Source organism: Engystomops pustulosus, chromosome 11 (assembly GCF_040894005.1).
Source record: "Engystomops pustulosus chromosome 11, aEngPut4.maternal, whole genome shotgun sequence".
NCBI lineage: Eukaryota > Metazoa > Chordata > Amphibia > Anura > Leptodactylidae > Engystomops > Engystomops pustulosus.
Window position 1 is genome coordinate 24,654,034 of NC_092421.1, and position 22,706 is coordinate 24,676,739.

Here is a 22,706-nt window from a genome sequence, read left to right on the forward strand (position 1 = left end):
TTAACTGCATAAATAAACACCAACAAATGGGACGCCACTCCTTCACAAAGAAGCTTTGTCCCGGTGCTGTATGTAGGCAGTAAACGTCAAACCAAAAAAATTTACTTTTAGGTGTCCCATTTTTAACAGCCTAAGGTCCATGGTTTTAAAGCTCTCTGATCAGGAGCTGTTGATATCTGGTGTCTTTCACTATGGGTCACACAGAGAAGTCCCTACTAGGTCATAGATAAGCACGGCAAAGTTATCATCTTCATATATACATTAGTTGGAAAAGTCCAAACAATCTTAGTGATGACAGATGGAATGAGAAATAAAACTATTTGTAAAGAAACATTTCTAGAATGTAGATCTGGAGCTTATTACTTGATATCAGATGAATTTTATAATTTAGCGCTTGTGAAAAGATCAACAGGATAGATGAAGAGAAGTGGAATTTTACAAAACTTTAAGAAAACCTCCTGAAACTTAGTTTGAATAAATCTGGTAGGGCTCCTCGGATAAGACTGCAGCTATGATACTAAACACAGCTCTCCTATGGAGAGAAACACAATTACAGCAATAAAATATTCTCATGCAGCTGAACTTCATCTATGGATATTAAAAGGCTTCTCTGTTAGTGCATGGAGCACAAGGGATTAGAGTAGAACAGTCAATTTATATAATCTCCTATAGTGGCCCAAGTACAATCAATACTGTGCATTAATGGAGTCCGTAGGTATAAATCACAGCACAGAGTCATCGTAGCAATGTATAATTAAGGATACATTCAAAAAGTCAATAGACATGCAGGATAAAGTGAGAGTTTTGTTAAAAACACTAAAGCCTCTTGCGTCATGCCTCTGAATTTGCAAGAACAGGCGGACCCATAGAATAATAGATAAGAATAGGAAAGTTTGAAGCTTAGACAAACTTAGTTTTTCACAGGTAATAGTGTATAAACTGTATTCAAATTATATGTATTTTTAACCTTCTGAGATCTTAGATGGGTTTTTGACCATCTACGGCAGTGATGGCGAACCTTTTGGAGACTGAGTGCCCAAACTACAACCAAAAACCACTTATTTAATGTGGAGTGCCAACATGGCATTTGAAGCAGTAACTTATTACTACCTTTTCTTCCACGTCTTTCAATCGTATCGGCCCCTGAGGTCACCAATACAGTTGAAAGAAGGAGGGCAAATTCAGGCATCATTGTAGCTTCTCTGCAGGGTCTCTCTGTAGAGGAAGAATGGGGAGTCCAGCAGAATGACCTCCAAAGATATTGCAGTTCTGTCAGCGCCTTCTCACTATACCTGCAATTCCAAAGAGCCAATGAAGTGTCGCTTTAAAATAGCGCTGAGAGCAGCTTCTCTTAAGTTTCCTGGGACTGCAAAGAGATTTGGTGGATTTGGTCCTATTTTGTAAACTCTGTCCTGGGGTGATGGTCTGAGTGTCCACAAAAATGGCTCTGAGTGCCACCTCTGGCACCCGTGCCATAGGTTCGCCACCACTGATCTAGGGGAACAGTGCTCTGTACTATAGAAACTGTGTTGTATAGTATTATTCAGGAATGGAAAAAAAGTTCTCTCTCTTATATACCAACTATAATTTTAAGACACAATGTGTCTACCTGTGTATACAGTAGTACTGGAGTGCATGGGATGAATAGTAATCTCATACACACAACGTGCAAAAAATCTGCAGAGGAACCATTAGTTGTGTGTGCAATGCAAAGGTTGAGCTCCATCCACTGGATGTGGCAGAATAGCGGTAGGATCCATATCAGAACCAAGCCCAGGTCATCTTGTTTCTAATGCTTCTGTAATATCTGCTTCTGTAAGTCTTGTAGCCACTCCTCAACGTGTGTAGATATCCTTAGTGTAAGCATAAGTTGTTCCTCTATACTTTTCGACTACTTTGGATTCCCCCTTGTCTTATCCACAATTGATGTTTCTTTATGTGGTCTGCTGTATTACATAGGTCTACACTTAGCTCCCTCATCCACTAGTCATGTATCAGTAAATTTATCTATACAATTAACAAAGATTGATCACCTAATCAATGGATAATGCAAGTTTGCTGTCGGCCATGCCATCGGCAGTTGCTCCAATCACCACTACAATGGGCATTACCCACAATCCAAAGAAATTTTGTTACTTCTTCCTCAAAAGTCTATAAGATTGTTTTATGAAGATCGGTGAATGCTGTACTCATAGTCTCATAAACAGTGAATGGGAATTAAGTACATATACCTGTCCCCTGCGCCATTCCTAAGAACTGGATTTTGCGACTCTCTAGTGTAGGAGTCGGAGATGTGGGCACCCACAATCATACATCAGCTATCCTACGTTTAAATAACTTGTTTTATATATAATAGACTGTAAGTTCTTGTGAGCAGGGCCCTCACTCCTATTGTTCTATATGGCCCCAGAGAGCAAAGTGAAGGGAATTAGTCAACTCTACCAGACTATTAGCAGATCTCGGAAGTAGAATGCTGGCACTACCGTGATGGAAACATGATGTACCCATTATTTTAAGTCAAAGTGGGCTATGGATTTTTGGTAAATATATTGTTGGCCCTTTTACCCTTATCCACCCAGAGCTTATACTCCAAAGGGTCAAGTCGTTTCACCCCCCCCCCCCCCCGGGTGGAGATTGGTGTATGTTAAAGTGGGCTATGGGACACCACTGGTGTCCACCATATAATGGATCTATATTTAATTCTACTGCTATTGCAGAACAGAACAATGAAACGCATTTCAACAAAGCAGAACTTCTCCTATGAAATCCGAGAAGAGTGGCAAATACCTCCTTTGCCATCTATTCCACCACATGATGTAACGTTGGTTCATAAAGTATTGCAACCAAAAAAAGTTCCAGCATTCTCTAAGAAAGAATGTAATTGTCAGTCATAAATGCTAAGACAAAACCACAGGTTTTTCAGTATCTGGACTGATAAAATACAATGCATTCTGGTCTTACCTCCCACGATTCATTTCATCATACGTTACATGCTTTTCCGGCATATTTCCAGTTATTTACCAAGGATGAGAAGGAACGTGCAGCTCACAAATGACCTGTAGTTTAGAAAAGCCTCTTCCTACTGTACATTTAAACGCCCCCTTCCCCAGCCATCCTCTTCTTTGCTTAAATTAGATTGGTTTCTTGGTGATGTCATCCCGTCACTGGCTCCTTCACAATCAACCACTGCTTTTAGCGGCATGACATTGTTTTGACTTTGACATCAACCAGACGAAAAGCAACATATGTAGAATACCATGTTCTACAGAAAGTGATTACTCAGTATCTAGAATATGAAACCTGTCAGTAGGATACCGATTACTAGTGCAAAGTAAACTGAAGAAGGACCCTATCGATGGTGTCAAAGGAATATTTTCATTAGCAAGGAGGAGATCAACAGACAAAGCTCAGGTTTCAATGGACAGATTCCAAAATAGCTGGCATGTGATCCGGACATTGACACTCACATTAGTACAGATTCCAGCAGTGGAAGACCAAAGCAGTGGCGTTTACTGTATAATCTGCTGTCTCCTGGGGGACACTAAATCTATAAGTCAATGTGTGGTCCTGGAAACATGTCATGTAGGGATATATGGTCAATGAGTTATATACAACTACAAGACAGAAATAGGAAAAAATAAACTAGACTGGACAAGATAATGGTTGTCGTTTCATAGTTAGGGGCTTAAAGGAAACCTACCGCTTTATAATGGTAGTTCTAACCCTCAAATACCTCGCACCAGATCAGGGTGAGCTGGTGCCGGAGCATATCTTCATTAATTACAGAAACCGTTGATTCCTTTATTAAACTGTTTTATACTTTAAGCGCAAGCACGCTTCAGCGTACCATGATACGGCTCGGTGCACCATGCACGCGTCAGTTCGCGCGCCTGATTAGGAAGTGCCGGAGAGCCGGTGACGTCACCAAGCTCTCGGCACACATGCACCTGCGCAACTTCGTGTGCGAAGCCGGCCGTGCGAAGTTGTGCAGGCGTGAGTGTGCCCAAGAGCTTGGTTGACGTTACCGGCTCTCCGGCACTTCCTAATCAGGTGCACGAACGGTCGCGCACATGGTGCGCCAAGCCGTATCAGGGTGCGCCGAAGCGTGCTTGCAACATAAAGTATAAAACAGTTTAATAAAGGAATCTGCGGTTTCTGGAATCAATGAAGATATGCTCCGGCACCAGCTCACCCTGATCTGGCGCGAGGTATTTGAGGGATAGAACTACCATTATAAAGTGGTAGGTTTCCTTTAATTTCCCTGTGAGTGGAAGTCAGGGCAGAAGTTAGACCTATGAAGTGGAAGAAGCACTCACTAGAACATATGATCTCTGAACGACAGGAATGTTGGTTGTCTGCAAAATCTAATATTGATCATTAAAATTTCAAATCTCAGAAAACCCACTTTAAATTCCGCCTCCTCCATTTTGCCTGTAATGAGTATTTTGGGCCTTTCTTTACAATACCTTCATATAAAAAAAAATTTAACGCTTGGTTATATAAAAACTAAAACTAAAAGAAGAGAGCAGAGTCCAAAGCAAATACAGTAACTGACTTGTTAACTACGTGAAGAATGATGATCCTTTGATTTGATGACAGATCGTGTTTTCCCATCTAAACTCTCTGGTAATAGATCCCTCTGATATAAAATCTGCGGTGGGGTCCTATTGGTTTCTATTACGTCTGCTGAACATAGTGTCCTCGGTTAGTAAACAAGCTTATGACAGTCTAGCCTGTCTCCTAGTGATAAAAATGAACACATTCAGATGTCATGGAGCCATATGCTATGCTAAAAGTATAAATAACTTTAGCACCACGTGGGATGAGATTAGTGTCCCATTAAAAAAGATCAAGTGGGATTTGTGAACAAGAAGTTATTGAAATAGTTTGGATTTATGGCTATACAACAATTGGTAGTATAATGTTTTAGAAATAATTTGAGCAAAATCCTTGTCAACAGCTCATCACATTACTCTCCACAAGTTTTTTTTTAATACGACTACTATTATATCCCTAAGGAAGGAGAGGTCAACCAGTTCTTGTAACGGTATGCAAATGGTTGCTTTTTATGACTTCTATTACCTTTGCAGAGGTTTTAGATTAAACTTTACAGTATTAGCAAATATAAGGTAGAACATTTTAGAATGTTTTTATGCCTTTTTACTTGTTCTTCACTAAACCTTTGCTAGTTAAGCAGATTACCTTTTCAATAGACACGGTTACACCTTTATTTTGGGGGAAACAAAGGGGAACCCCACTCTGGACCATCTATATTTAATAAAAGTGAAAGACTCCTACATTTTAGCAAAGTCTTGTCACATGGCGACTACCCACGTAGGGGCTCATACACCACTTTACAACTTGGTAGTAGGGAGTGGTACTAGAACACTCAGAAGTTTATACAGTATCTCCCTAGGACTCTGAATTGATAGAATATAGTCCTATATAATTTAGTCTGAAGAGAAAAGGTTATACAAAAAATCTTACGTAGCCCAAAATTGCATCAATAAAAACTAGGGCTACAAATTCTTCAGACTGCTACATCAATAGAAAAAATTATGAACAGTGAACAATATGAACAAACCCACCCAACAAGCCACATGCGGTCTGTCAAGCCATGAAATGTAGTCCGCACCCAGCTGACAGTCTGTGTCCAATGAGCACATCCATAACTGACGAAAGTGGTCATTGTTTCAGATAGCTAGGAAGTGGTCAAGTGCAGTTGAGAGGTCCTTACTGCTCCCAGGTTGTCTCCTGCAGCTCCACTCTGACCTCTGACACTGGTTCCATCAGTCAGTTTTTGACGTTGACCCTCTGCTTACTGATTTTGCTCTTGACGTACCCTCTCGTCTCGACTCCGGCTCATTTACCACTCTTTTGTGTTTTAGGTTTATCGGGCTGTTCGTGTTTCCCTTCCCGCACTTATCTAGTGTATTCCGAGTCTTCAAGTAGTCGCCGCACGGTTTAGCGTGGGGGGGGGGGGCTATAGGAAGGGACAGAGATTGGGGCAAGCTCAGGGCACACTATCCCCTGTCTTTTGTGTTACCCAACCCTAACACAAGTACTAATATTATTGCTGAACTGTGGGGTGGCATTTTGTGCTGTACTGTGGTTGTTGTACTGTGGTTGTTGGATTGTTGGTTCATCTAGGATGCCGGTTACTGATGGTGCCCCTTAACCACTTAAGGACGCTGGGGTTTTTTTGCTCTCTTTTTGCTTTTTTTTGAAGTGGACCCACTGAACCACCGAGAACAATGATATAAGCAGATACCTGGGAGCAGAGTCTAAGTGGTACCCAGTTTTCACCAGAGCCCACCGCAAAGCAGGTTGGGCTTGCTGCAGCGTGGTACCACCAGGTCACTCCACAGGGCATAGTGCAGAATCGTAAGGCAAAACCATGGTTGGGACAGGCAGGAGGTCGAGACAGGCAGACAGGGAGCAGAGTCAATAACGGAACCCGGGTCACAACAGGATTCTGTATACAAGCAAAGGGCATCAGACAAGCTTTCTCTAAGACTGTGAGGCACAAAGATCTGGGGGGGGGGGGGGTGCGGGGAGAGGCTGGGTTATAAGCGATTCTGGGAATGGGCAGCACCAATCAACGGTGCACTAGCCCTTTATATCTTTGCAAGATGGGGACGCGCACGCACGACCACCGAAACAGCAAAGGGCACAGGCAAGTCCTTCCCTTCCTTGGTTGAACTTGATGGACAAGTGTCTTTTTTCAACCGTATAAACTATGATACTATGAGACGAAGGCCGTGCTGAAGCACGGAGAGGAGTATGGGTAAGCCCACGACCCAAGACATGGTTCGCAGGAGCACCCATGACACTCTTTTAGTGGTGCTAAATGTAGGATTCTCAATCCAATGTTATCCGTTCAGAAAACATGGCACACACAGAGATTATTCTTTCCATTTTATTTCAGTTTTACCCACATGCTAAAGCAAGATTTAACTTGACAAAGGTTGCAATGCCCGAAACGTCGTCATTTTTAAAAAATCTTTTGTGCATACCTTTAATTACTTATACGTCATGGTGAAGGCTATATTATTTGAAATATACACTCTTTGTCTAACTGTAAAATAAAGACGCCCCCTCTAGCTAGTGTCATTGATGGGCATTGGTGGTTTAGGAGAAAAGGGATAATGGAGTTGTTCAGTTCAATGCCACCTTTGTAATGAGAAGTGGGTCACTGCTCTTCCTCATTGTCCTTTTGTCTGTCCCAAATGGTATAGTCTCTCAGATGGCAGAGAACCAGCCAGTGACTGTGTAAAATAATCTCTGCGTTTCATGTGAGTCCCTTTCTCTTTAAATCAGTTTATAAGTAGTCTGGTAGCCTGAATAGCCCCCACTGTGTGTCCTTTGGAACAATTCATAAGGCAACGAATGATAGGTGATGATGTTCCTGAGTCAATAAGTTCATGTTCCATGTTGTCCACGGATAAGGGCTCCTTGGTTAGTAGTAGGTATTACACAAGTTGTGTACATGAATGAAGGACAGGAATTTCAGACCTCCCCCTAGGTGACCATTCACAACAAGTCCTCCTGCTTGTTGATCAGTTTTTCACATAAGTCTTTGACGTGACATGTCTGATCCCTGGAATTGTCTCCTAATGACCTTGAGAATGGTCTTGAGCTTCCACAGAGTTGGTTTAAGTCTCTCAATGATATTCTTCATTGACATGTTAGATGAATGATTATGTGGACTCATATCAAAGGGGGGTAAACTAAAAAGTATAAAATAATCAAGAAGAACTAATGTAAGAAGCTGGGAGAACTCTTGAGAGGCTTTCATTTATTCAAATCAGGCCTAGTAAAAATTGGAAAATATAGTATTCTTACATAATGTCCAAAGTTTTTCCCCATGTAAACCACTGACTTCCGTTTATTGCTACGACTAGGGGCCAAAACAAGCTGTAAGCAGGGGAAAGTTTTTGGCCCATTTCGGCCTGGTAGCGATGTGAGCGGTGAGGGCTGCTCACCCTTTCCACTTCTGACCTTACAATAGCCATAACTTATGTACTGCCATATTCTTACATCCATACTTGTGGTGTATGGAGCCGAGTAATATATTTTTTGGTGGGACGTTTTAATTGATACCACCATTTTCGGGACTCTAAGCTCTTTTGATCACTTTTATTAAGTATAGTGAAATAACAAAAAAAAAGTGACCTTGGGATGTTGTTTTTCTATTACGGTGTTCACTGCAAGGAATAATACTTTCATTGATCGGGCAATTTTGTATGCAGGAATAACTCCCATGTTTATATGCGATGGTGTTTGAACCATAGGGAGGTCTGATCCCTACTACTGTATTTGGCAATAAACTGGATCTGCATTAGACTATTACAGACAGCTATTGCAGCCATGGAGAGTCAACACACATTTGACTGCAGCACTTAAACGGTTAACACCCTCTCCATACATCCAAAACCAAAAAAAATTAAAAAGTCATATTTAGGTTTTTGTTTTACCTTCCAAAAAATCTGTCTGAGGCTATTGTGGGACAAGGAATTGGTCAAACCATAACAAGTGTCCATAGCAATCCTTCCCTTGCATGCCATCCTTACATAAAAGGTAATTATACGCTATTTCTAGAAGTTCCATATACTTCACATTTACTGCCAGGAAACTACATGTTTGTACAGCTGCAAATTCTATGATGTCTTAATAAGGGTAAATGCAAAGAAAACAGACAGGGCACATAACCGGGTGATTATAGCGAAGGTGAACAAAGATGCCAGGCATGACAGGAAATTCTGCGCATACCATACGGAGACATTAACACAACTTTCTAATAAAGATATTCTCTGTCCAAATCACGGGAATACAAAACCACAACATTTATGAGCATTTTTCAGATTTAGGATGGCAAAACATAGCGGGTTACAAAAAAGAAATCAGAAATGGAAAAAAACATCAAACGTGCCAGGCTTCACTCAATGTTCCTTCTAGTACCAGTTTAAAAGAAACCCAGCCCATCCACAGCAGGAGCACAGACCATAAATTAGCGGAGTTCCGTGGTCGCAACAGTAGTCTATTTAGTATCACATCCTCACAAGGTCATGGCACATTTTATGTACATTACAGGTATCTTATTATAAAAAGGACACCACCAGGATAAAGAATTGTAAACCAAGCACACTTACATGCTGGTGTGTGTGCTCTTCTTTTAGCTTCTTATGCACCGTTTAAAAAAAAAAAATCTTTCAAAATTATGCAAATAAACCCTAGGGGCTCTGGGCTCCATTGCTGTCGATAGAACCTGGAGCCTCTAAGACTCATTTGCATAATTTTAATAAAAAGCTAAATAAAGAGCAGATCCTGCATGTAATGTCCATTCATATTTTTCCTCCTATGATTTACATACAATGCAAATGTAAACAATTTAATTATACTTTTTCTGATAATTTTGGAACTATAAATTAAAAAAAGAATTTTTGTCAAATATGAGATCTTGTTTGTGAATTTAGTTTTTTAGTGTGTTGGGAGTGTTTTCTTTTCTTACAGTACGCTACCTCTTGGCTCTGTATATAGTAGGCCAAGTGGGTGTTACCCTGTCAGAGAGTACCCAATCAGCACTGCAAGACTGTACAGGGACACACCCCCAACTGGTAACATGCTCTTGGTAATTTACTCATAGTTCGAAGAACAGATGAGCAATACAAGAATTTATAACAGGTCAACTTTCATAACTTATTGGCCAAGCAGAACACATTGCATGGAGAGTCACTTGTCAAATGGCAAAAAGTGGAACATTAACTTCTTAACAGAATGCAGGATATTGGATATAGAGATGTTAACACTTGGTGGCAGGAGGGTAATAGACACACAGCCACGTTATGATACCTGTGAAAACAGTGTCGGACTGGGATGTCTTAGGCCAGTGATGGCTAACCTATGGCACTGGTGCCAGAGGTGGCACTCAGAGCCCTTTCTGTGGGCACCCAGGCCATTACTAGAGAGGACTCTAGGTATCTTCCTGCAGTCACAGACAGCCCAGGACTTGCTGTGCACAGAACTATTTTAAAGTGACAGTGCTACCTGGGACCACTGGAGGAGTGGGAAGGTGTGGACAGATCTGGGTTATCATTGTAGCTCCTGCGCCGGCCCTGACAATTCTTCCTGTTTATGGGACCCTGGAGGAAAGCTACAATGATCATCCAAATTTCTTCTAATTTCTGCTTTATTGGTGTCCTCGGGGTGCTAGTATCAATGAAAACTGTGACAGAGAAGGGAATATAAATCAATAATAAAATTTCTGCGGTGGCACTTTGCGATAAATAAGTGGGTCTTTGTTGTAGTTTGGGCACTCAGCCTCTATAAGGTTCGCAATCACTGTCTTAGGCCCACCAGAGAAAATTAATCTGGGGCCTAGTCTGCATTATCTGCCAGGAAATAGATTCTAGCTGCTTCCAAATTGGATTGCTTTCTGTTGGACCTCTGGGGTTCAGTATTCAGTAGGGTTGAACTAGGGCCCACCGGAGAATCCTCTGGTGCTCTGGTGGGCCAGTCCGACACTGTGTGAAAACATCAGCAGGCAGATCATTGTAACACCACTTCTGTCCAGCTTTTAGTCCCAGTCCAATGGGCTAAGAAAATATTGTGTAAAACACTAATTCCGTAGCTGTGGGTGGTCATGAGCTCAACAAAACACACCGCATCTAGAAGCCACTTGTACATTTCAGTTTCTTTATGTTTTGTAAAGTTTTGCTCCCACTTTGCAATTGACGACATAAATACAAACCTATGTCCAATTGTGACGTTTAGGCTCCTTTCAAAATATGCCAAGGACCTTAGGAGGTCTAAAAACAACATAGTGGCTGGAGGGCTTTAAAGAAAATTGCTACATAGGTCTTGAGGTTACCATTGAAGTAGGAATTTCTTTTCTAGGGAGGCGGGTGCTCTTGGAATTTGGTTTGGCAGAGATTAGTGGTGGGGAACAAGGGTTTAATAAAACAAACAAGTCACAATTGCCAACATCCCTCTAATGCAGTGAGAAGGCTCAGCGATTAATTCTAGAGCAAATAAACCACAAAAGAAAAGATGTCATTTAACCCATGTACGGTCGAGCGGTATCTAGTAACATGTAGAAGATATAGTTGGACTGAGACCTCAGCAGCAGGGACGTAACTTGAGGGGGTGCAGAGTTTGCGGTCGCACCAGGGCCTAAGAGGTTTAGGGGGCCCTTATGGTGTCACTTTCCCATATGAGAAAACTAGTACTATAAACCATACATTATAGTCGGGGGCCTGATACAGGCTTTGCACTGGGGCCCATCAGCTTCTAGTTATGCTACTGCTCAGCAGCTTCTATGTGATAGAAGCCAGACACCCTCAAGTTTTTCTTAATTAAAGGACACCTGTCATCAGGTCTCTGTCACTACTACCTGTTGGAGCAGCTCACAAGGATCCATCCCAGCCTTTATCTAGTTATTTCATACATTAATCATTGCAAAACATATTTTCTTTATTATGTAAATGAGGCTAGTCACATGGTCAGAGGCAGTGATGTCACTCCTGTTCCCCCTCCCCTCCCCCTGCTCATGTCTGTGTGTAATGTATAGTAAAGCATGGCTAGTGTGTGCTGCATCTGCTGACATGATCTCTCCTCCTAATACACAGACATATTCTGCTATAACATGGCTTCCTGGAGCTGTTGTATCTCTCCTATACACACACACATGCACACACAGGCTGCAGGAGGCGTGACCACCAGCAAGCACATGGAGGAGCCATTACACCATTATACAGGCTGTCAGTCAAGCATTGGGGGTGTGGCTTTGGCCTCCCACTCATGAATAAGCTGGACTGCTTGAATATGCTAATGACTCATTGGACATCTCACAGGTAATTTGCATACAGCTTTAGGACCTCATTGCTTAGGTTTACAGGCATGTAGAGGGACAATGAAGGGATAGAGGCAATGCTTTCTAATGGCAGTTTATGAAAATATATTTAGATTAGGGGGGTTATTTTGCCTGACGGGTTCTCTTTAAAGGGTCCTTTTTCTTATTATTGTAGATTGTTTCCCTGGGGGCAGCACCTCTGGAAGAGACGTTGTATACCTCATTATTGTGGGATATTTTTGTGAGTTTCCTTTCTGTGGCTAGCGTGTATGCATGTTTACCCCATCATGGTTGGATGCACATGTGTTTATCCTCCTATGGTTGGTCTGTGTTTGCTTTTCTAGGTCTAGAGTGTTTATAACCGTGTGTCAACCTTTTTCTATATTTGGGAAGACAAGTGTCACTGTTCTGCATTTCTGGAACCTTACATGTCATCATACAACACAACAAGCTGTATTACAGGAGATGTCAGATTTAGTAAATAATTGCTTTCCCCATAATAAAAAAAAAAAATTCTTGATATTCTTTTCAGATAAACTGCACAATAAGAAAAGAGAATACACTGGAAGTTCATACAGCAAAAAGTAAAGGTATAACAGAATTTAAAGGGCCGTTGTCATCTTACAATTTTATGGTATGTATCTACGGTAGGTCAAAACATTGAAATAGTTGGCGCTCTTTTCTTGCACTCCTATCAATGAAAAATCAAAATATGAAACTACCGTATGTTTCGGACTATAAGGCGCACAAAAAAATCCTTTGATTTTGGACTATAAGGCGTATAAGGGACGCCTTATAGTCCACTGCGCCTTATATATGAACCATACTTACAGACAACAGCTGCCTTGAACTGTGCACAGGTCTGCCACCTGCTGGTCATTCATCCTTATAATCAGGTGCACCTTATAATCCAGTGCGCCTTATATATGAACCTAGACATTTTAACAGGCATTTATTGATGGTGTGCCTTATAATCCGGTGCGCCTTATAGTCCAAAAAATACTGTATTTAAAATAATTTCTAAAGGATTTAAAATATTCAGATCAATCAAATGTTGGGGTACTTTAGGCACATATAAAATCTTTATTCATGCTTATTATTGGTTGCATCACAGGAATAGCTAGGCTATGACCAAGGCCTATGAGCCGTAATATCTCATGTAGTTATTTACTAACAAAGCATCAAACCAATTTAGATCGTGTCATGTGGAAATCGATCTTCCAGTCTACATACTTCTTCCACTATTAAATGACCTCACTTACTATCCTGAGCCGGTGAAATGAAGAACTCCTATTATTTATGTCATAGCGCCAAGCTGTCATGTTTGGCAGGTGACTTGCAGACAAGCGGTAGTGAAGGAGCCATATGATCTTGGAGACTTCAAATTATCTCTTAGATATTTTAATGTCTCTGTTGACATGACCATTATAGACCCTTGTGGAAGTATCTGATGAAGTATCTGATGAAACATCTGATGAAACCCTTGTGGAAGTATCTGATGGATATAAAAATACTACATAATCATTATATTACTGACCAGACATGGAGATATCGACAGAAAGATGTAATAACCTGTAACATGGGTAATTAATAAGAGTCATATTAAGACTACAACAGTAGTGGTACCCACAATCCCTCCAATCCTACTGAATGCTTGGTTGGCTGGAGCTATTGCTTATGATTATGAAGGGTTGGGCATAAAAGAATTTAACATGAAAAGGGATTTCCCACTAAACAAGGATAGGCTCTAACTTGCTGATCGGTGGGGGGTCTCAGTGATGCAACCCCCACAGAACACTAGAACTAGGGGTCTGATGGAGTCGGACATCTGACATGGATGGCGTACGGATACAATATGGACTGATCACACACATCACGTCCACATTTGTTGCAGTTGAGCAGTAGACACGTCCATCTGAATGAGCCCTCATTTTTTGTCTTCTAGATTTTTATTCATTTCAAGGAAACCTACCTTCTCGGATCTACCTATTAAGGTAGATCCGATGACAGGTTCAACTAATGAATGACGTGGGAGCCCTTTTTAGGGCTAATCCTTGAGTGGCCTCTAACTTTATAAATCTTTTATCACCTAATCTGCAAATATCTGAAAGTTTACTGGGGCGTGGAGTAGCTGGAGCTGAAGCTACACGGCACAGCTAGTCCACGTCCTAGTAGCCTCTTTGGATCCTCCTATAAAGAAATCTTCAGGGCGCAGATCCTGGTAGCTGCGCGCACTTGTCCGCGCTCTGCATAGAATCTCTATGCAGATTTGGTGACTGCCGGCTCTGCATAGAGTCTATGCAGCACGCAGACGAGTGGGTGCCGCTACCAGGAGCGGTGCACTGAAGATCTCAGAGTAGGAGGATCCAAAAAGGCTACTGGGCGTTTAAAGATTTATAAAGTTACAGGCCACTCAAGGATTAGCCCTAAAAAGGGCTCCCATGTCATTCATTAGTTGAACCTGTCATCGGATATACCTTAAGAGGTAGATCCGAGATCATAAGTTTCCTTAACTGTATTATATGCTTAAAATATAATAATCATCTCCAAAATAATAATATTCATGTCCTTAATAACAATAAGATCCCTCTGTATACCAGCATTTTCAGCCTGTGTCACAGTGTAACAGTGAAGCTCTTAGTTACATAAAATCCTCCCATAGACAGCCAGTAAGCCCATTAGTGGATAGAGGCTCTGTCCTGTATCTCTATAGCAGGTGGAGTGTGGAGTTTGTGGGTTCAAATCCCAGGGTGAGCAAAAATTCATTTAATTGAATTAAATAGAGACCTTGTGTCTAAGGAAGCCCTGCGAGATGTAGAGACCACATATATGGACAGATGGTTATATCTCCCTGATGATGTGGTCCCTGTTCTGCACCTAACCTGACACATCTACACAAAAGGATTCCCTGCCCGATGTCTCCTCCCTGCAGACAGATACAAGGAGTCTGTAAGAGTCATTCAGTACCGCAAGTAACAGAAACCTGGTATTGAACCATTCTGGCTTTGAAAGTATCATATAAGTACCGAGATTTTGATTTATCGTGCCTTAGGCACTTCCCAAGATAAGCTCGGAGCTCTTATTCAATTGATCTGTGGGGGTACCATTAGTGAAACCTTCACCGATCAACAATTTAGTTCCAATCCTGTTTAAAGGGCCTAACTTGTTTCATGGGAAACCCCCTTAAAGTTACTTAATAGGAAATTCCCGGAGGAAACCAGTATTTGTCAAAGTCTCCCCAATCCTCTATTTTTTTTGGTCCACACTTTGGCCAAGTTGCTGGTGAACTTTACTTCCCGAGTTCTCCTGATACAGTAAAAATGCTCATAGATGTTCCAACAGCCATTTACGGTCTATGGCATGTCATCAGTAAGTAGCATCCCCCAGGTAAGTACCAGAACAGGAGCTAGGATCAGTTTATGTGCCAATCTATGCTTTTCAAGAGTTCTTCTGGGACCAGTTGACAGAAGACAATGCAGCACACCGTGCTTGACTTCCTACTAGGCACAAAGATACAGACCCCACGGTGGCTGTGTTTGGTATTACAGCTGAGCCTCATTTACTGGAATGGAACGGAGCTGCACACAGACCATATCACACATGTATATGACATCACGGGCCTGTGATTCGGAAGCCAAATTTACAGGAGCACCATGACCTGTTCCAGCAACTGTTCATCAGGGTTAACAGTCACCAGACCTCCGCTGATCACTACTCTGCATGATAAATAATAAATGACAGAAACCAAAAATACCCCTTCAAAAGTGAGATTGAAACTAAACCAAAGACAAATACATTTTAATATCTTCTTAAAAAGCGAAACCAGTAAAAGGCCTCCACCTTTTTGCTACACCCCAGTCTCAGCACCAAGAGGATTCATGTGTCCCTTCTCCTTCACAAATCATAACATTGTGCCTCTTATGTCTTGACAATCCGTGTACTTACTGTGCTTCTTCAGGGTTATCACACCATTAAACTTTCTAATCTGCCTTCCGGAAACACATTCATTACTTCATCAAGTTCTAAAATGAGATAGAAAAAACAAATACTAATTATAAATATAAATGCAAGTTCATAGCATGGGTATAGCAGATCTAATTCCATACAAATATTCAGAAACATAGACAGGACCACAGGTACGATACATCAACTTTACCCCCAAAAGGTCTCAAAATAGGCAATTACACATAAAGACAGAGAGTTTTATGAATGTTGTATAAGTATCATGGTACAAAAACACTTTTCATCCATGAAGGAACACTACACCCATACACACACATAAAGAAAGAGATGTGAACAGAAAAGTGATCATAATTTAGCAAACCTTACACCAACAATAGTTAGTGTTGTGGTCCATAACATATATATCAATACTGGAATAATTTTATGTATCAGGGTCAACAGCGTTATATTAAATGGAACCTGTCACCAGGGACCTCATTTTCACTAAAGACAGGTTGCAGAAGCTTATTACACCTGCAGTGAAAATCTGCCTTTTATAAGCATTTGAATTACAATATAATTGTGTGTTATAACTTACCTTGCACACTGACAAAATCCTCTATGTAGTCCCAGGGGTTGGGCTTTGGTTTGGATGCATTTCAAAAAACAACATGTGCCTTGTCTGTGTTACTCAATCCTCAGATCTTAGCCCCCACCTAAGATGACATCAGTGGGGGAGGGACAAGTTTTACAAAAGCACAAAGATGGAGGCAGCCTGCAGCTAAGACAAGTCGCTTGTTGTTTTTTTGAAATGCATCCAAACCAAAGCCCAACCCCTGGGACTACCCCAGGATCTTGTCAGGATGCAAGAGTAAGTTATAACACACAATTATATTGTAATGCAAATGCTTAGAAAAGGCAGAGGGGCATTTTTGCACTGCAGGTGTTATGGGCTTTTACAATCTGTCTTTAGTGAAAAATGAGGTCCCTGGTGACAGGTTCCCTTTAAGGTTGATGGAGCTTTAGGAGTTAGAATTTAGTCAGCTTCCCCTACACACCCTTATTTTATTAAGAGACTTATCTCTGGGATCATATGTGCAGAAGCAACAATGCTTCCATTGCAGGAGAGAAAGTATTACATAATGGGGCTCATTTACTAAGGGATCGCGCTGCTCACTTTTGTCGGACTGTGCGCCTTTTTCGGGGATTACATGTCGCACGTGATCGTTTTTGGCTTACATGCAACACAAATGGGGGGGGGGGGGCGTGCCATGGATGGATCCCACTGATTTGGACTGAGCGCGGGATTTAACATTCAAATTGTGTCGCAAGACAATGCACTTACATGCACCAGGAAGAAGAAGGTGAACTCTGTGGGACCTCAAGCGAAGTGCAGGATATCGGGCGCACAATCTTAGTTAACAGCAGCACAGCGCATTCTAGTCGGACAATGCACTTTCGGTGAACTCCAGCGGCCGGGTAAGTAAATATGCCCCAATGGGTTTTTAACAAATCAGACCTGGGCAGGGAGTCCCCCGTACCCACACATGCAGTTTCTTCTCAAGTTTGGATAGCTTAATGCAAAAATACTTTACAATCTAAAAAATATATTTATACAAATCCAGTACTTTTTTGGTTTGTCAATGTGTTCCTGTTTTTTTATTATTATGTGGCATCGTTAATTAAAAAAAAAAGTAGAATTTTATGGTTCAATAAACTTTATTGCGAGCGAGAGGAAAGCCTACAGGTCAGGCACATGTTCGGGTCGCAGCCCCATATTTAGTTATGACATAGCATCATATACAAGTAAAAAAAAAAAAAAAAAAGTAGAATTTTATAGCGTAGCAGTACTTTCAATAATTTACACACAAGCTTCAGTCTTAAATTCCTCTTACAAGGATTACGTGACAACTTGAGTGCTCAATAAGACTTACACTGATAGACACAGAAATTCCAGCAACCATGGTAGCATTGATTATGGGATGTAAAATGTGGCTTTCAACTTTTTATGTCTAGAACAAATGGGAATATGATGTCCTCTGTACTACTCCCTTCACCATGTAATATAGAAGTGGCAGCCATTAAAAAGCATTTTTTACCTTATACGTGGGGCAAAGAATAAGGTAACCTCTGTGTAAGTTCATGATGTGTATGACATTAGGATTGGCTGCTGACAATGTTCACTCCTCCCCAGGGCTGGATTAAGGGGCCCCACCTGTCAGCGACTCAGCTATACTACATGAGCTGACAGGCTATATACTACTGGGGCTGGCTGGCTTTATACTTCCAAAAACATTGTTGGAAGAGTCCCAATCAGTTTGCGCCCAGGTGCACTTACCACCCTTAATCCGGCCCTGCTCCTCCCTGTCAAATTCAATGGGGAGTGTAAGGCCCCTCAGCATGTCAGTTCACTCCCGGTGTGCAGCGTTCGGGCCGTGCGTTCCAGGCAGCATGCGTTGCGAGTGCGATGCGAGTTCATAGCATCACACTCGCAAGTGTGGAACGGGCCTAACTGGGATACATTTGTGCCTTACATTGTAAGGACATCGGGAATCCTCTGTTATATATAAATTGTAATTGGCTTATTTGTGTATACTTCTTATATTGTACTATACATAATTTGGACATGCACTAGCATCACCAGACTACTGAAGTAACAAAGATTTAGGATCTAAGCCACCGTACTAAAAAACAGTTTTGTGACCTATAATGAAAAAATAAAAACAAACAAACAATTTTTCCTTGGGTTATAATATAGGGGTACATCTGGTGCCTTGCCTCCGGCACTCTCTCCTGATAATCCCAGTGGGCAGCCGCAATGCATACAGTAGCAGTCGCAAGTCACGACTTTGACAACAGTTTTCATGAGTGTCAGCCGTGATAAATCCTCCCCATAATGGTAGGTACATTATAAGTCAATAACTGATGAAGTATAATGGCTTATTTACAGTAGTTCTTTAATAGCTGCAGATGACTACTCACTGTCATCCTATGGTTAGAAGAGACGACCACTAGAAATAATAATAATAATAATTTATTTATATAGTGCCTACAGATTAGGCAGCGCTGTACAAAGTATGTCAAATTGGTCCCCCCATGGGTCTCACAATCTAAACAGCCTAACAGGAGGTTTTGGAGTGTGGTTGGAAACCGGAGGACCCGGAGGAAACCCACGCAAACACGGAGAGAACATACAAACTCCTTGGATCATCACTCCAATAAAATACATGTAAATACCCTATTGTGTGCCTCCAGTCAGGAGGAGTATGGACCCAGTTTAGTAAAGTTGATGATTATTTTTATACCCTGGACAAACTGAACTATGTAAGATGGGAACACTAAAAGAGCAAAAATAAATAGTTCAGAAGTTCACATCAGAGGAACGTAGTGGTGTAGAAGTACTCTGGTATAGAATATTCTGTTCCTGCTCCACAAACTCATAAATACCCAACTAGCGGAAAAAGCACTCAACCCTGCAAAATGTAATGTGCCATGATGTCCTCCTTCTATACAACAGTAAATGGACTACTTGCCATTCACTATACAATGCCAGCGCAACGCCTGGCAGCTGTGAGCAGATTTTACACAAAAGGAAGCAAACAAGGCTTGTTTTGAGCAGAGCCGTCATTCCAGTGCACTTGTTCTGTGAATTGTTTGACCATCAGCAGAGTTTATAAACCCACTGACATTAACATTGTGCTTTCAACCGCTCAACTTCATCAAGTAATTTACTGAAAGGTTTAACAAGATGACCTAATATGGCAGAAGAATGCAAATGGAAAGAGTAGTAGCAGACGGAGAACGCTGGAAGGACACAGGAAGACAGTGCTGCTATCTACCCAGGGTCCTGATAAACCTTCATAAATGGAAAGGCTAATGACAAGAGAATAACTATGTGTCCCTAAAGGATTCTGCTCCAAAAATCATAATGAGAACAGGAACAGGACAATTAACACTAAGCTCACAATTTATTATCTAGATAAACACCCTGTGCCCTTTCTAGATCTAGGACACTACATGTAATGTTGGCAAGTCTTGACGATCCAGACTGGGGTGACTGACTTGGCACTGCCCTTTATATCTACCTGGATATAACAAGTGACTGAAGTGCCTACTAGAGGCTAATGCCTTTTGTCCTTACCATGCACACTATGGGGCACATTTACCTAACAGTCTCGCTGACGCCGCCGATCCGGAATGTCCAACGAGGATTCGGGTCTGCCGCGATTCACTAAGATCGTGTGTCCAATTTCATGCATGTGTCGCTTCCCCGCTGAGGTCCGCCGGAGTTCACATTCTTCTTCCCGGTGCATGTGAGTGCTGATCTTGCGACACAATTTGGTTTTTAAATTCTGAGGTTTGTCCGAATCAGTTGGGTTGTCCGACAGCCATGCCCACAATTTTGTGTCACATACAAGCTGGCGCCGATGCGCCAAAATCCAATCGCGTGCGCCAAAAACCCAGGGCAATTCACGGCAAAACGGTAAAAAGTAGATAAAACCCGAAGAAAATGCGGTGTTCGGACTCTTAGCAAATGTGCCCCAATATCCCCAGTATGTTGGGAATAATAAATTAGAGTATATGGCACATCCCATATTCACAGTTCATGTTAAAACATGAGATTTGATCTACAGGCAGAATGTTATAAAGCAGGAGGGACAGAGCTGATTGTACATAGTGTCCTTTCTACAGGCAGCATGTTATAGAGCATGAGGAGCTGAGCAGATTGTGCATAGTGTTTTATCTACAGGTAGCATCTTATAGAGCATGAGGGACTGAGCAGACTACATATAGTACCCCATCAACAGGCAGCATGTTACAGAGGATGATGAGCAGAGCAGATTTCACAATGTCTAATGCGTAGGCAGAAAGATATAGAGCATGAAGGACTCAGCACAATGTACATATCGTGTTTCCATGAAAATAAGACAGTGTTTTATATTAATTTTTGCTCCTAAATATGCACTAGGTCTTATTTTCAGGTGAGGTCTTATTATTCCATGCACAAGAATTCACACTTATTGTTGAACAAAAAATCAACATCTCTAACATCCTTAAAACTCTCCAAACTCTCAATTTCATGCTGAATTTCCGGACTCCATTTCTATTAGAATCATTGGCCCCAATCTCTCATGTTTAGCAATAGCACTTTCCTTACATGAGCCCTTCTTGCAGGGCCGGCCCCAGCACAGGGCATACTCGGGCAAGTGACTGGCCCAAGGCCGAGGGGGGCCTACATAAGGCTGTACATAAGGAATCCATGGGAGTAAGGGGGGTTGTACCTAATTAATCCATAGGGAGGGAGGGGAACTTAAAAGGGGACCTACCACCACGATTCTACCTATAAAGGTAGAACGGGTGGTAGGTGGATGAATGGGACGTAAGGATAGCCCTTTTTGGGCTAATCCTTACGTCCCGGCTATCCTTTTGTAAACTTTAATCAGTTGATATGTTAATTTAATTAAGCGGCTACTGGGGCGTGGAGTAGCCGGACATGAGGCTACTAGTCGCGGCTACTCCACGCCCCAGTAGCCTTGTTCCTCCACCTACCGGGTAATCTTCGGCGCGCAGCTCCTCGTAGCTGCGCGCCCTTGTGCGCCCGGGTGCGCGGCCGTAGCTCCGAGGCCGGCGCTACTGCGCATGCGCAGATGCCGGGTGCTCGGACGAGGGCGCGCAGCTACGAGGTGCTGCGCGCCGAAGATTACATGGTAGGCGGAGGAACAAGGCTACTGGGGCGTGGAGTAGCCGCGACTAGTAGCCTCATGTCCTTTTACAAAAGGATAGCCAAGACGTAAGGATTAGCCCAAAAAGGGCTATCCTTACGTCCCATTCATCCACCTACCACCCGTTCTACCTTTAGAGGTAGAATCGTGGTGGTAGGTCCCCTTTAAGTAAAATAACCATGAGGAGGCTGTTTGGGATAATAAACTAGGGAATATTTTAGAGAACAGGAGACTGTTTTAGTTTCTTAAATTTCTAATGACACCATGCGAGTTCACTGCAAAGGGGCCTACTGAGGCTCTGTCGACCAGGAGCCTAATGAAATCTGGAGACGATCCTGCCTTCTTGTCCAGGTAGTTACCGCATTTACAACATAACAGCCTTCAACCATGTCACAACCTCTTCCAGCATCTAAAACATCTGCTAATACTGATGTACGGCTGTTGGGGGCAGCTCCTTCATTGACAGCCGCTAGGTCTTATTTTTAGGGGAGGTCATATATTTCTAAGCTTGAACAAAATTGTACTAGGTCTTCTTTTCGAGGGATGTCTTATTTTAGGGGAAACAGGGTAGTATCCTACAGGCAGCATGTTACATAGCAGGAGGGATGGAGCAAACTGCACACAGTATTGTTAGCAGCAGATCATTCAGGACACAGTCCATGCCTTAAACACAATGATTTAGAACAATAAATGACAAGATATTTGAATATTTTCCCCTACAAATTATATCTGCAATGAAATAATAATAATTTTTATGCATGTATATTTAAACATGCTTGTGAACACGAAGAAAAAAAAATACATTTTAAAGATGACAAGAGTGTAAAAAAAATTATATTATGTTCCAAAGGAGAAAAACCCAGGAATATAAGTCGTTCCATCAGCTTACAATTGAATTTATTTTGCAACCTTTACTGTACCCTGGAAGGAAGATTAAAATAGATACTAATAGCTTAAAGATTAACTGGAACTTTGGCACTGGCCTTCTGGCAGGAATAATATAGATTATCTATGTTTGAGTAGACATAAAAGACATACGGACCTATTTTAAGTAACTTCACAGGGAGAAAATGAGAATTCTTTAGAAGTAGACAACTTTCTAACATTTGAAGTAATCATTACATCCTGTAATAGAAGCCAATTAGACCACAACCCAAGGAGGAAAGACAAATAGTACAATGCCTCCCATA

General features: G+C 41.7%; 1 protein-coding gene across 39 annotated transcripts in view; it reads right to left on the reverse strand.

The window, feature by feature from the left end:
- The window catches only part of SORBS1 (sorbin and SH3 domain containing 1), a 247,761-nt gene that overhangs the window by 113,599 nt on the left and 111,456 nt on the right, over positions 1–22,706 (reverse strand). For 24 of the 39 annotated variants that reach the window (XM_072130590.1, XM_072130577.1, XM_072130608.1 and 21 more), the window contains exon 1: positions 2,962–3,320. In XM_072130590.1, coding sequence (XP_071986691.1) covers positions 2,962–3,005 — 44 coding nt within the window. In that variant the 5' untranslated portion in view covers positions 3,006–3,320. Of the gene's footprint in view, positions 1–2,961; positions 3,321–15,796; positions 15,874–22,706 lie in introns of those variants that run through there. The other 15 variants (XM_072130585.1, XM_072130583.1, XM_072130584.1 and 12 more) reach the window with 5 other exon arrangements.